Here is a 12,159-nt window from a genome sequence, read left to right as displayed (position 1 = left end):
TGCGCGTGCGCGTGCGCGTGCGCATGCCGACAGCTGCCGGCGTGCCTGTGCCTGCACGTGGCGCGCGTGGAGTGGCGCGGCGGCGCGCTCAGCAAGCGCGGCGAGTTCGTCGCCTTCCCGGAGACGCTCTGCATGGCGCCCTACGCCACGCTGCCGCCCGCGCAGGTGCCCTACCCACCTACCTACCTACCTACCTACCCACTTGGATATAGACTAACAGTTTCTGCTGACATTTTCATTAACGTTCTAAGTTGTGACAGATCACTATATAGTACATATAAAGCGAAGACGCTTCCCGCGTCTGTTCCTAAATATGTATAATATTTTGATGGGGTTTTTTTTTGCGTCTATGAATTTAACGCGTGCAAAGCCGCTGGCAAAACATAGTTTTATAATAAATATTTAGGCAAATAAGTATTTAGTCCAATCATTATTTTCATAATGCCTTTGTGTGATTGTAAAATTGAATGGTGTTATCGATTGAATATGCGAGTGATGGAGACTTGGTGACCTGTTGTAGTACCACAGGTAAACTATACAGTTGTCCTCATACAATTTCGTCGAAATCATTTTATGATATGATTTGATCTTATTACTATGACCATATTTGCCTATGTGCCTTCACGCTTCAATATTTAGCGTATAAGCGAAAGGGACACTAGTTCATAGAGATTATCCGACACGTTGCAGCCGGAAGGCCGGCCGCTGGTGGAGGGGCGCGTGCGCAGCGGCCTCGCGCTGCTCAACGCGGGGGGTGCGGGGGGTGTGGGGGGCGGTGCGGGGGGCGGTGCGGGGGGCGCGGGGGAGCGCGCGCAGTACTCGCTGGCGGCGGTGGTGGTGCACGTGGGTGGGCCTCGCTCGGGACACTTCGCCACCTACCGCCGGGGCAACGGGTTCGAGAGCAAGCGGTGAGTGAGGAGGGGGGGTAATGTAGGTATATGTAATGTGCGGAGTTTCGTGTTTGTGTGTGTGTGAGCACATACAGAATTTACATGAAACGAGAGGGATTTAATTTTTTTATGTTCTTTTTATAGTAATAAATTCAATATAAAAAAAGATAACACATACATAAATACGCATGCATCAAACAGAAAATTATTACTTTACATCAATAATGGTTCAGTGTATAGAATCTATAACATCTTTTACCCTAAAATGGTTAAAAAAAGTTCAATTCATACATTATTCAGCATTATATCTACTTTAATAATGTCAAGCACCTTCCCCCATCCCCCAGCTGGTGGTACACATCGGACACGCTGGTGCACGAGGTGTCCCTGCAGGAGGTGCTCCGCTGCTCCGCCTACCTGCTCTTCTACGAGAGGCTGGCGGAACCCAGCACGTATAACACGCACTTTTGAACTGTCCAAGACCATGGTTGGTCAAGGACCATTGGTTACGTCGGGTGGTTCTTCTGGAATGCCGTTCTCTTGATGAAGTTAGTGTACAGATAATTAATTAATTGTTATCTGTATTCTAAAACTCGCTTCTCGGAAAATTTATGCTATGAGTTAAGTACATAAAAAAATTGTTTGTTATAAAAAAAAATCTTTAATATTTTTCGATGTTAGCAAAGTCCCGTTGTTATTTTATTGATCTAAAATTATCTTTTAGATCTTTGAAAAATGTTGACACGTGTGTGATGAATTCAATTTGACTGTACAATGTATATTTTGGGTACAAATGTTGTACCTGATTCTTTGACACATATAGACGTCTCGCTCTAACACTGAGCTAGAGCGAGACGGCATAGTGCTACGCTTTCGCTTGAAAAGCATGTTTTTACCTCCAATATTAATGAAGAGTACTTAATTACACTGAATTAGTGTAACTGAAATATATTATTATATGATGTTAAAAGCTATGTTTTAATTGTTGACTGAAAGATGTTGTGCCATGATGGATAATGATGTGATAAAGTTATAAATAGGTTTGTGGTGATGCTTGTTTTCTGGGCCTGACCTCTTCTACGGTCGTGTGGGACCTTTCTGTCGGACTGTGAGAGTATCTCATACGCAGTTGACAGGCCTCCGTTGAGTGTGGCCGCAGTGGGTGAAATTATATAACAAACATTTATAAAAAGTTTATTGTCAAGTGTGAAAATGTACGTATCCGTTTAGTAAATAATTGAAATTGTATGAAAATAGTTTTCTTGATGTAAATAAATATTGTAATTAAATGTCCTGTAAAGGTTTTAAAACTTCAAATGATACTGTTCGAATTATATACTTGTAGCTCTTCTTATTGATAACTGTTGTGAAATATTGATTAGCAAAAAGATATTTATTTGATATACTTCTATATACAAAAAAAAATTAATAAGTAATTGAAAAACCATGATTTTTATTAAAATCTATATCTGAATATGGTTTTGTTAATCAATATTTTGATATGTAAATACGCACATTCAGCAATTAAGCGTGATATGATATTTGCCTTCCCCAAATGTCTTTACTATTTAGTCTTTACCCGATTTAGTATAATGGCCGTTTTGAAGGAATTAGGAAAGTCAAGTTCTTATAGCAATGACTTATGTCCCATTGTAAATATATACTTCAAATTATTAAAAAAAAAAACATAATTCGTGTGGAAATAAGCTTATGAGCCTTGGGTAAATATGTATTCAATGTCCCTTATTTCTATATTATCTGTGTAACTTTGCATTTTTATTCGGTGCATTTTTAGCACTAAATTTTCTATAAAATTTCACCCCCTATTTTCCTAAACTCTTTGATATGTCTTATTCATATTTGATCCAGCTAGATTCGTGAATGTAGATAGGAATTTTGAGTGGGAAGTTTAACCCTAATAAAATATACATCTAAACTTAAGCTTTGAAATTACATTACCTTTCTTTGTTAAATTGTGGTAAAATTGTGTAGTATTTTCAAGAAAGTCTTGAATATATGCTAGATTGAAGCCCACTTCTGTTAGTAAATAGTTAATATTTAAACAGTATGAGGTTGTAAAATTGCATTTTTTTTATATAACACGACCATGAATGTATTTTTAATAGAGTCATATTTTGATTTATTCATATTAATAGTAATAAGATGGTGATAAGGAATAACTGAGTTATGATTTTAATTCTTAAATTCGTCCCAAAGATACAATGACTTGCTCGAACCTTTATGTTAACCGTCCTTGTTTTTGTGAATTTTGTTTAACTTTTAAGTTTATACAAGTATGAAGACTGAGGCTTTTTAAATTCATTATTGTTACCTTTTATTTTTATATATGTAAATAACATATAACAATATAATATCTAATGAATATATCAACAACATCCTACAGAAAACATGCTTCTGGCGTGTGTTTTGGCGCGAAACCATATATTGATCATCTATTGTTTATGGCTAATAAAAAGAAATATCCATAAAAAAATGGTTACACATGTTGTAAGAGAAACATTTGATTGGTGCTGATTTACTCGAAATTCACGATCATATAAGTGGCGTCTTTTTTCGAACGTATAAATTTTTTCTAATTTCTAATATAGATTATTCTATCTATGTATGTAATTGTGTAATTGTAGAAGTTTAAGATCATTAGCATAAATAATAGTAAATATGTAGCACACATGTGTATTATAGTTTAGTGTATTTTATTTTAATGTTCATTCTAATAAAAAATTGTCGAAAAATCATTTTCAATAATTTTTTCACCTTAACATGTTGTGTATAAACTGGCCTGTAGATAGATAGCTCGAAGTTTTGTTCCTATTATTTTGTTGTGTGAATGAACTTCATTAAATGATATGTAATGTAGATAGACATGAGTTGTAAATATGAATTGATGAAAGTGATATCAGTTATCTTCATAATATGTTTAAAGTTTACATTAGTGCCGGTGGCCTAGTAGGTATATTGTCTTAAAGCAAAACTATTTCCGAGTGGGAAAGTTGAGGCACAACACAACAGAAACAGTGTGGGTTTTCCCACACTGCAATAACTTTTGCTTCCAGTCACAGTATGAATGTTTGTGAAATATTAGGCTTTGCTTAGCTTTCAACTATTGACTCGTCGAAATTGAAACATTGATCATTATATATTCAATACGATCAAAGTTATGATGTGTTTGTTTCTCATCTGATCGAAACATATACCTTGGTACAGTATCACATGTATTTTTGTGCTGAAAAGAAAGTGTTTTGTATATCTATCCTATTGCATATGCACATATAAGTTTATATGAAGCATAATATTATTAGCAATTAACCAAAATGGCAATGTATCACTTTCATTTATTCAATGTTAAAATGTTTATAAATAAATTACGTTTAAAAGAAATTTTGTTTCATTCTCAATGTATCAATGTAGTCACACAAATGATAAGGGTAATACCTATATTTATTTATTTATCCTAATAAATAAAGAAATAGTCTGGAATTTTACTGAATATTTTTGTGAATACAGGATAAAATTATAGGTAACAAGTGGTCTGCCTGGGTTTCCTATATTGTAACAAAAACCTTTTAAAAAATATTGCTATATTGGTTGAACTGTTCTTGAGTTATCCTTCGCAACACATTTTTAAATATACATAGATATTAATATTATTTAAATATATCTTTGAAAATTGTAAGTTTTTGTAAATCATTTGAATAACTATGTGTACTGCTCACATTTAAACTAAACTTGCCAAAGAATAAATTAAATTGCTAAACTAGATGAAGTATATGGAAAGGTCAATAACAAAATTGACCCAGAAGATAAATAATATTGGACTTCTAATATTTACAGTATATCTTTATTATACTTATAATACTCAATCCAAAAATTAACTTGTGAACAATGTTGATTGAATTTTTATTGCTATTTATGTAAATAAAAACAACTATTAAAAAATATTATGAAATACAAAAACAAAAATGACTTAAAAAATTTATTGATAAGTTCTTGCATTTTATAATCTGTTCAACAGAAATTTTTCATCTGTTTTGTGTCAAACATGTATAAATCACTCGGATTAAATTTCACATAGCCTAAACACAGTGTTATTTTTTGTTAAGACATACTGTCAATGAGAGAAGCACGCATGGTGGATGTGATTGCAGTTGGTTTAGCATCATTCAGCTTGAAAACACTCTCGATAACTGATATTTCCGTTGAAGTAGTGTCCATACCACAGAAGGCACTCCAATCGTTGACTACAAGTCCTGCGGCAACAACATCACTACCCCTATTCACTGTGCCCGCAACTAGTGGCACTTGCAATAGTGATGAGAGTTCATCTTGATCTTGTATTGTGGTTTTAGGGTGGACCAATCCACCTCTGTTGCTCAATGCTGTATAAGACCCAACTAAAACGTTACCTGCTACTGTCTGTCTAAAAACCTCTACATCTAATGTGTCTGCCAGTATTTCTTCTGTGTCTTTGTCTAAATCTGGGTGCACTAATGCTACATAGTCATTGCAAGCGATGACGTTCCCAAGGGCACTTAATCTCTCTTCTACTCGCTGCACTTTAACACTGTCTGGTAAACTATTGCGGATGTGCTGTAATTCTGTGTCGGTAGTTGACGATGGTACAAGCAATCCATTTTTATTCGCAACTGTCATTCGCCCAATAATCCGGCAGCCTGCGATACTCACATGTACCACAGGCACTGTGTCTCCCAATTCTGCTTCAAACACACTGTAAAAGTTTTCCGAACCTCCGATTGCGACGAGACAGTACGAATTTGTTAATTTACTAAAAACTCCCACCTCATTATTGTTTTCGAATTGCACACGAACCGCCATGACTGTTTGATGTATTCTCGTTTACTGTGTTGTTTTTAGATATTTCACAAGTTGATTCAATCTTCACGTGGAGAGGAAAAGTAAAACACGATCAATGCGCCGCTGAAATGTCATTTTATACGTCTTACTTTTGACAATCTGTCAAATTGCCGCCACATTGCGCAATCGGTTGCGTTCATAGCTTAATAGCCTTTAATTTTGATTGTGACATAATAAAATGTATATAACGTCCATATAGTATACAGTACAAGTTTCTAATATTGGCCACGTCAAACATTGGACATTGTCAGAAAACAATGTTCAGGAATAAATATAAAAATTTTATGTTAAACTTTTAAATCCTTAACACAGTACAATGTCTCCACAGCGAGAAGAAAATGCATAGATTCGTTAATTTAAATTGCTTAATAGAGTCCAATGACGCACCAACATTCCCTATTGATACAATACAAAACCTGAGGCAAGCAGTTCTGGCACCAATAAAATATAAACCGAATATTGAACAAACGCTACAAAGAGCAAACTTCAAATTCCATAGAACTTGTAGCTACTCCAGTCTGATCAGAGTAAGTTTAACAAATATATATGGCAATTAAAATTATTCATATTGAGTTCATAAAAATAAAATATAATTTTGTTTAGGAATGTAATGCAACCGAAGGTCAAACATTGCTAATATTTTGGGGAAGCAGTAGTTCCGACAGCAGAGTCACCATAAGTAATATGTCCGCATCCAGTTGTTCGTCAGTGCATATGCCTGTTAGTAATAAGAACAATTGTATATTTAATACAGTGTAATCGAGTTTTTTTTCTGTGTTATAGATTAGGATTTTATTTGGTTTTATCTAATACTTAATAAGGAGTAAAATCGATACCAGCGCCGGGTCCAACTCACAATTAACCAAAAAGATGCTCTATTATAGCGCTCTTTGCTCTTTTAATGTAAAAGCTACTAGCTCTACATTGTTAATGGCTCAACGGAAATAATCAGTTTTAGATTTTTATTTGACGTAATATTTAGAGTGAGAGTGCTGTAACTTCTTCATTCCTTATAATATTTTTTAACAGCCTAGCGCGCACAATCACGGTACCCAGCGCGACAGAGACCTGCGGTCCACGGCGCAGCAGACTGACATTAGCTGCAGATACTCGCCCGGTGTTTCCTCCCCAGGTGATTGAAAATTATTAGTCTGGCAACTGAATTTTCCTTACAAAAAAGAAAGGGGATTCAACTTCTTCATTTTTATTTAAATGTCTCTGTACTGTATCTATTATTAATGAGTATTCATTGTTCGGTGTTAAATAATTGAAAAATATTTGCATTTTATTTCTCTACATTTTTATTACTACTATAATCAATATAATGTGAAAGGCCTCCCCTTTTCTATTTATGAAAGGTTATCACTATCACTAGACGTGAAAAGTCTTTAGCCTTCGTTTTTCATGTAGTATTTTTAGTATCTGAGAGTTGTTACCGTAGACGCGGGTGCAGTGAGCTGGCTGGCTACATCCATGTAACACAAAAACATAACAGAGCCATTTTGACCATGTTTATGAGTTCAATTAAAGCGTTTTTGCGCTCTATTATGCGTCATATCACAACGGCACAAGTCTTATCTTTATCTGATTATTGGTAGAAGTAAAATGTTATTTGTTTATAATTGGATACGTCATTCCGTTAATATCATAATTTTATCAGTAACTAGCGATCTGCCCTGGCTTCGCACGTAGTACGTTTTACCTATCCATAACGTTAAAGAAGTTTAGCCGAACTGGTCGAGCCGTTCTCGTGTTTTACTCTCAACAACGCATTTCGCGATTCATTTATATTTATATTAACATAAGCACAGACAATATAATACTATCCAAGTAATATAATTAATATTAGTGTCCAAACCAGGACACGCTAAATATCATTTAATGCTATCTTGTACATTAGGTGTTATTACGCAATATTTCTAATCATTATTCATAACAAACTACTAGTCCGATTTGAAAAATTCTTTCAGTGTTAGATAGTCTCTTATTGAGAAATGCTATATGTGTACCACGGGCGAAGACGGGGCGGACCGCTAGTAATTAATCATTAGACAATCTCATTGCTGTAAGATGCTTAATAAGTAGGATATTACAAATAAATATATCTACCGTATACATGTAAAAGCTAACAATAATATTAATATTTTATTTCATAATATAAGTTACATCCATGAGTCATTACAATGAGTCAGGTAGGCAATTCTTCGAAAACTGGGAAATTATTGCACCTTAGTTGTAGCCTGTACACAGAATTGGTTTAGAACGTAAATCGTAATCGTAAGCAAAATTAACTAAACTTTTGATTACACTCAAATTAGGTAGATAAGTAATGTACGTATAAAGACGACGCCAAAAAGGTTTAAAAATGCATTTTGCAAAAACATGCGATCTTATTCTACCTACACGAGTTTTGAAAAATGGAAAATGTAAAATGAAAAGGTACCCTTTTCATATTTGAAGGGTATTGAAAAAAATCAAATATGCAATGTTGAATAATAACTAATGTATGCAAAAGTATAAGTTCCTTTGAGCATAGTATTATGTATAATCTACACTAATATTGTAGAGAGGAAAACTTTGTTTGTTTGGTTGTAATGAATAGGCTCAAAAACTACTGGACCGATTTTAAAAATTCTTTCACCATTCTAAAGCTACATTATCTACGGGTAACGTAGAATACATATGTACCACGGGCGAAGCCGGGGCGAACAGCTAGTTTATATATATACATAACTAGCAAACCCGGCGAACTCCGTTTCGCCACCAGATGGCTGGTTGTGACAAATGATTTTCCCGCTTTTCTGTTCAAATTTTTCCTGAATTTTCTTTGCTATAAACCTCACGGAGCCCGAGACCTCCAACGAATGCAAAACCGTGGAAATCGGTTCGTGTATTCTGGAGTTAAAGCGTCGGGAAGGAAAACCCGACTTATTTTTATATAGTAGATTTATTACCAAGAAGGATTATTTTATAAAATATAACATTTGAAAAGCAATTAGTTCCGTATAGCCAGAAGTGCATAACTTTAAGAGCGCTTCATGCAGGCTATAGCGTTCAGGGATAGTGTACAAATTCAACAGCGAAAAATTTTTAAATCGGATCTGATTCGCTGATGATGAAAGCAGTAGTTAAAGAAAAAATAAATGCCGTTTGTATGTATTATAATTATAATTAAATATTGATAAATCAATCTGAATACAATATGGAGGTCTTCAAGAGAAGAGTGAACTGGTACTTTGAGGGAAGCGCGCTCCATCTAAGACCACATCTCAGCTTAACATCAATCGACATCGAGGTCATGCGCTGCCCTATCATCGAATCATATCCTACTAATATTATAAATGCGAAAGTTTGTAATTAGGTGTATGTTTTTGTTGCTCTTAAACGCAAAAACAACTAAACTTTAATTGCAATTGGCAATGAAATTTGGTATGTAGACAGCTGGACAACTAGCATAAGATATAGGTAACTTTTTATCCGGATATTCCTACGGGACTTACGCGGGTGAAACCGCGGGGCGCAGATAGTAAAAAATAAAATCTTAAAAAGCTTAGAACACGGATTTAATGCTTAAATGTTATCACGATAGTGTTAGCGAATCTCTCGGATCTGCAAGACCCGCAAGTGCTGCGCGAGCGCCTCGCCGACTCGCTCACTTTCTCGTCGCCGGCGTCGTCCATCCTGCAGCCGACTGCGCGATCCATGTCGATACTTGGCTCCGTTTGCGCTTTGCTGCTGAAGAAACAGGTATCTTATCAACGATGATATTTAATTGTTTGTAAATTACCTATTCAGTGTGAATTGAAGTGTGTTTTTGTGTATTTGTTGTCATCATCAATTATCTTATACCTTTAAACGAGCAATCTTGTATATATATCTACCTATATATATATAATTGGAATCTCGGAATCGGCTCCAACGATTTTCATGAAATTTAGTATACAGGGGGTTTCGGGGGCGATAAATCGATCTAGCTAGGAATTTTTTTTAGAAAATGTCATATTCGTGTTTTATTCGTGTTTTTTTTTTCCTGACATCTATTGGTAAATAATAATACTATTTTGCTTCGTAGATAGCTGGACAACTGAAATAATGTCATATTCGTGTTTTATTCGTGTTTTTTTTTTCCTGACATCTATTGGTGAATAATAATACTATTTTGCTTCGTAGATAGCTGGACAACTGAAATAACACATAGGCACTTTTTATACCGATATTCCTACGGGATACGGTTACGCAGCACGCTTACGCGGTTTCAACCGCGGGTCACAGCTAGTGTTTTTTAATAAACTAACATCAATCGATTTTGAAGTATTTCAACATATAGGTTACAGAAATAGATAATTTCAACTAATATCATTTCATCGATCTGCGTCGTTTCAATCCATTCATATGGTTAACAATACAGTCGACAATAGTAATGACAACCACTCAAGGGTTCAGACGCGAAGGAGGTATCCAGCGTGACGTGCAGCATCCGGTCCGACAACATCTGCCGCATCTGCTTCGGCGGCGGGTCGGCGGAGCGGCTGGTGCGGCCGTGCTCGTGCCGCGGCACCATCGCCGCCGTGCACCGCTCGTGCCTCGAGCGGTGGCTGCTGCAGGCCGCCACGTCGTACTGCGAGCTGTGCCGGCACCATTATGTCGTGACTAGGAGTCATAAGTCAGTTTGTTTTGGTTGTGATGTGCAGTAACATATTACAGTGTTGTATTTTAGAAGATTACGTTTATAAGCGCTGCTTGTTGTTTCTCTCTCACACATAAGACAGATCTATCTCACCGTCTCGACTGTGTAAATCGGGCAAATAATCTGATTTTCGTATCACGCACGCACTCTGGAGCGTGTATAACTTTTAAAGTGTCTTAGGTGATGTGTGTGTAAATAACAAGATAACAGTATCTAAAACCGTTGTGCCGTCATCACTATGTGGTGATGAGGAGTCATGAGTTAGTTTGTAAGACGCGTTGAGGCGTCGTCATCGAATTTTAATTGGTCGTTGGTGACTCTAGTTATTACGCTTTCATTAATAGACGAAGGCACTGATTAGGATCAAATTTCTTACAGGGTCTAGCATAGGAGGTAAAAGAATAAAATTAAACTTAATTTGTTTTTACATGTATTTTGTACAATTGTATGAAAATAATGCATTTATATTCCTGCGAATAGAGAAACGCACATTTTACGGCCTATCCACCTATTCGCACAGACGTGTGAGTGGTATAGGGTGGGCTGTGTCTGGTCAGATGGTCGTGGGCGCGCTCGGTGGTGGAGTGGGCGCGGTCGGGGCGCGGGCGCGCGCTGGCGGCGGACGCGTGGCGCGGCGCGGCGCTGGGCGCGGCCTCCGTGCTGGGCACGGCGCGCGCGCTGCACGCGTGCGACGCGGCGCTGCAGGCGGGCGCGCGCCGCGGCGGCGGCGCCGCGCTCGCGGCCAACCTGTTCTCCTCGCTGCTCATCGGGGTTATAGGTTCGTTTTATGGTATTAATAAAGGAGCGAACTCATTGCTCGACTGTAATTTTTTGTGAATGATTTTTAACGTATTTTGTGGTGATAAGAATCTGTGTATCCTGTACACATATAATAAAAAAATAAAATATTTATTAACGTTACAACATCGTGTCTCAGGAGCCGGAGGCTTCAAGTCAACACAGAATCAAGTGCAAAGATGGATGATATATATTTTGGATTAGATAACACACGATAATTTATTTATTTAATAAGCATAATATGTGTGAAATTAAAACATTTGTTAATAGTCTTTGTGACTGGTTATGTTTTGTTATCAACTAACTACATCAATAAGGCAGATGTTCAGAATTTCTGTACATTCTTATGACAATAAATCCAAAATCAACACACATTTTTGATTTCTAACAATATTATAAGAAGATTGATATGTTTGCTCGCAGGCGCGCTCAACGGTCTGCTGACCACGTGGATGCTGCTCAAGATCCAGGAGCACCAGATGTCGTGGCGCACGTGGCGCGACAGCACACTGCACGTGCACGTGTCGCTCGCGGATGCGACTCCCACGCCCACGCCCAGCGCGAGCTCGCTGGCCACGGTTGTGGGCGTGGCGGACGCGCCGGACGCGACCGCGGACCGCGCCACCAACGTGGCCGACCCATTTATGGTCGCTCTGCCTTTTAGATTGACGGATCCTTGAGTGTGTTGTGTGTGAGTAAATACTTTCGAAAGACTTTAGCAGATATTCTTTTTGCATATAGATTAATATAGCTATTTTCCTTGTTAGAAATTAGAAGAAGTATAAAAAAGTAAGAAATTTTAACGTCTTCAAAAATATTGCATAATCAAAATAAATGTTTCGGATAATTGGTGCCAAAGTTTTGAAGTTATTATATTTTTATCAGGAGTTT

At 36.9% G+C, this 12,159-nt stretch overlaps 3 protein-coding genes across 3 annotated transcripts in view; 2 read left to right on the top strand and 1 right to left on the bottom strand.

The window, feature by feature from the left end:
* The window catches only part of LOC119838705 (ubiquitin carboxyl-terminal hydrolase 30 homolog), a 7,881-nt gene extending 4,245 nt beyond the window's left edge, over positions 1-3,636 (top strand). Inside the window, exons 7-9 of the mRNA XM_038364787.1 lie at positions 34-165; positions 691-908; positions 1,238-3,636. Coding sequence (XP_038220715.1) covers positions 34-165; positions 691-908; positions 1,238-1,361 — 474 coding nt within the window. The 3' untranslated portion in view covers positions 1,362-3,636. The remainder of the gene's footprint in view (positions 1-33; positions 166-690; positions 909-1,237) is intronic.
* A 1,235-nt stretch (positions 3,637-4,871) lies between these two features.
* Positions 4,872-5,866, bottom strand: LOC119838712 (eukaryotic translation initiation factor 6). The gene has a single exon (XM_038364796.1). The coding sequence runs from the start codon at positions 5,742-5,744 to the stop codon at positions 5,007-5,009; it is 738 nt and encodes a 245-aa protein (XP_038220724.1). The 5' UTR covers positions 5,745-5,866; the 3' UTR covers positions 4,872-5,006.
* A 128-nt stretch (positions 5,867-5,994) lies between these two features.
* Positions 5,995-12,113, top strand: LOC119838711 (E3 ubiquitin-protein ligase MARCHF2-like). Its single transcript, XM_038364795.1, has 7 exons — positions 5,995-6,310; positions 6,387-6,503; positions 6,813-6,915; positions 9,379-9,530; positions 10,220-10,446; positions 11,028-11,248; positions 11,692-12,113. The coding sequence occupies exons 1-7, from the start codon at positions 6,122-6,124 to the stop codon at positions 11,946-11,948; spliced, it is 1,266 nt and encodes a 421-aa protein (XP_038220723.1). The 5' UTR covers positions 5,995-6,121; the 3' UTR covers positions 11,949-12,113.
* The last annotated feature ends 46 nt before the right edge of the window (positions 12,114-12,159 follow it).

The sequence above is a fragment of the Zerene cesonia genome, unplaced genomic scaffold (genome assembly GCF_012273895.1).
Source record: "Zerene cesonia ecotype Mississippi unplaced genomic scaffold, Zerene_cesonia_1.1 Zces_u004, whole genome shotgun sequence".
Lineage (NCBI taxonomy): Eukaryota > Metazoa > Arthropoda > Insecta > Lepidoptera > Pieridae > Zerene > Zerene cesonia.
The sequence above is the reverse complement of the archived record's forward strand: the minus strand, read 5'-3'. Positions and strand labels throughout refer to the sequence as shown.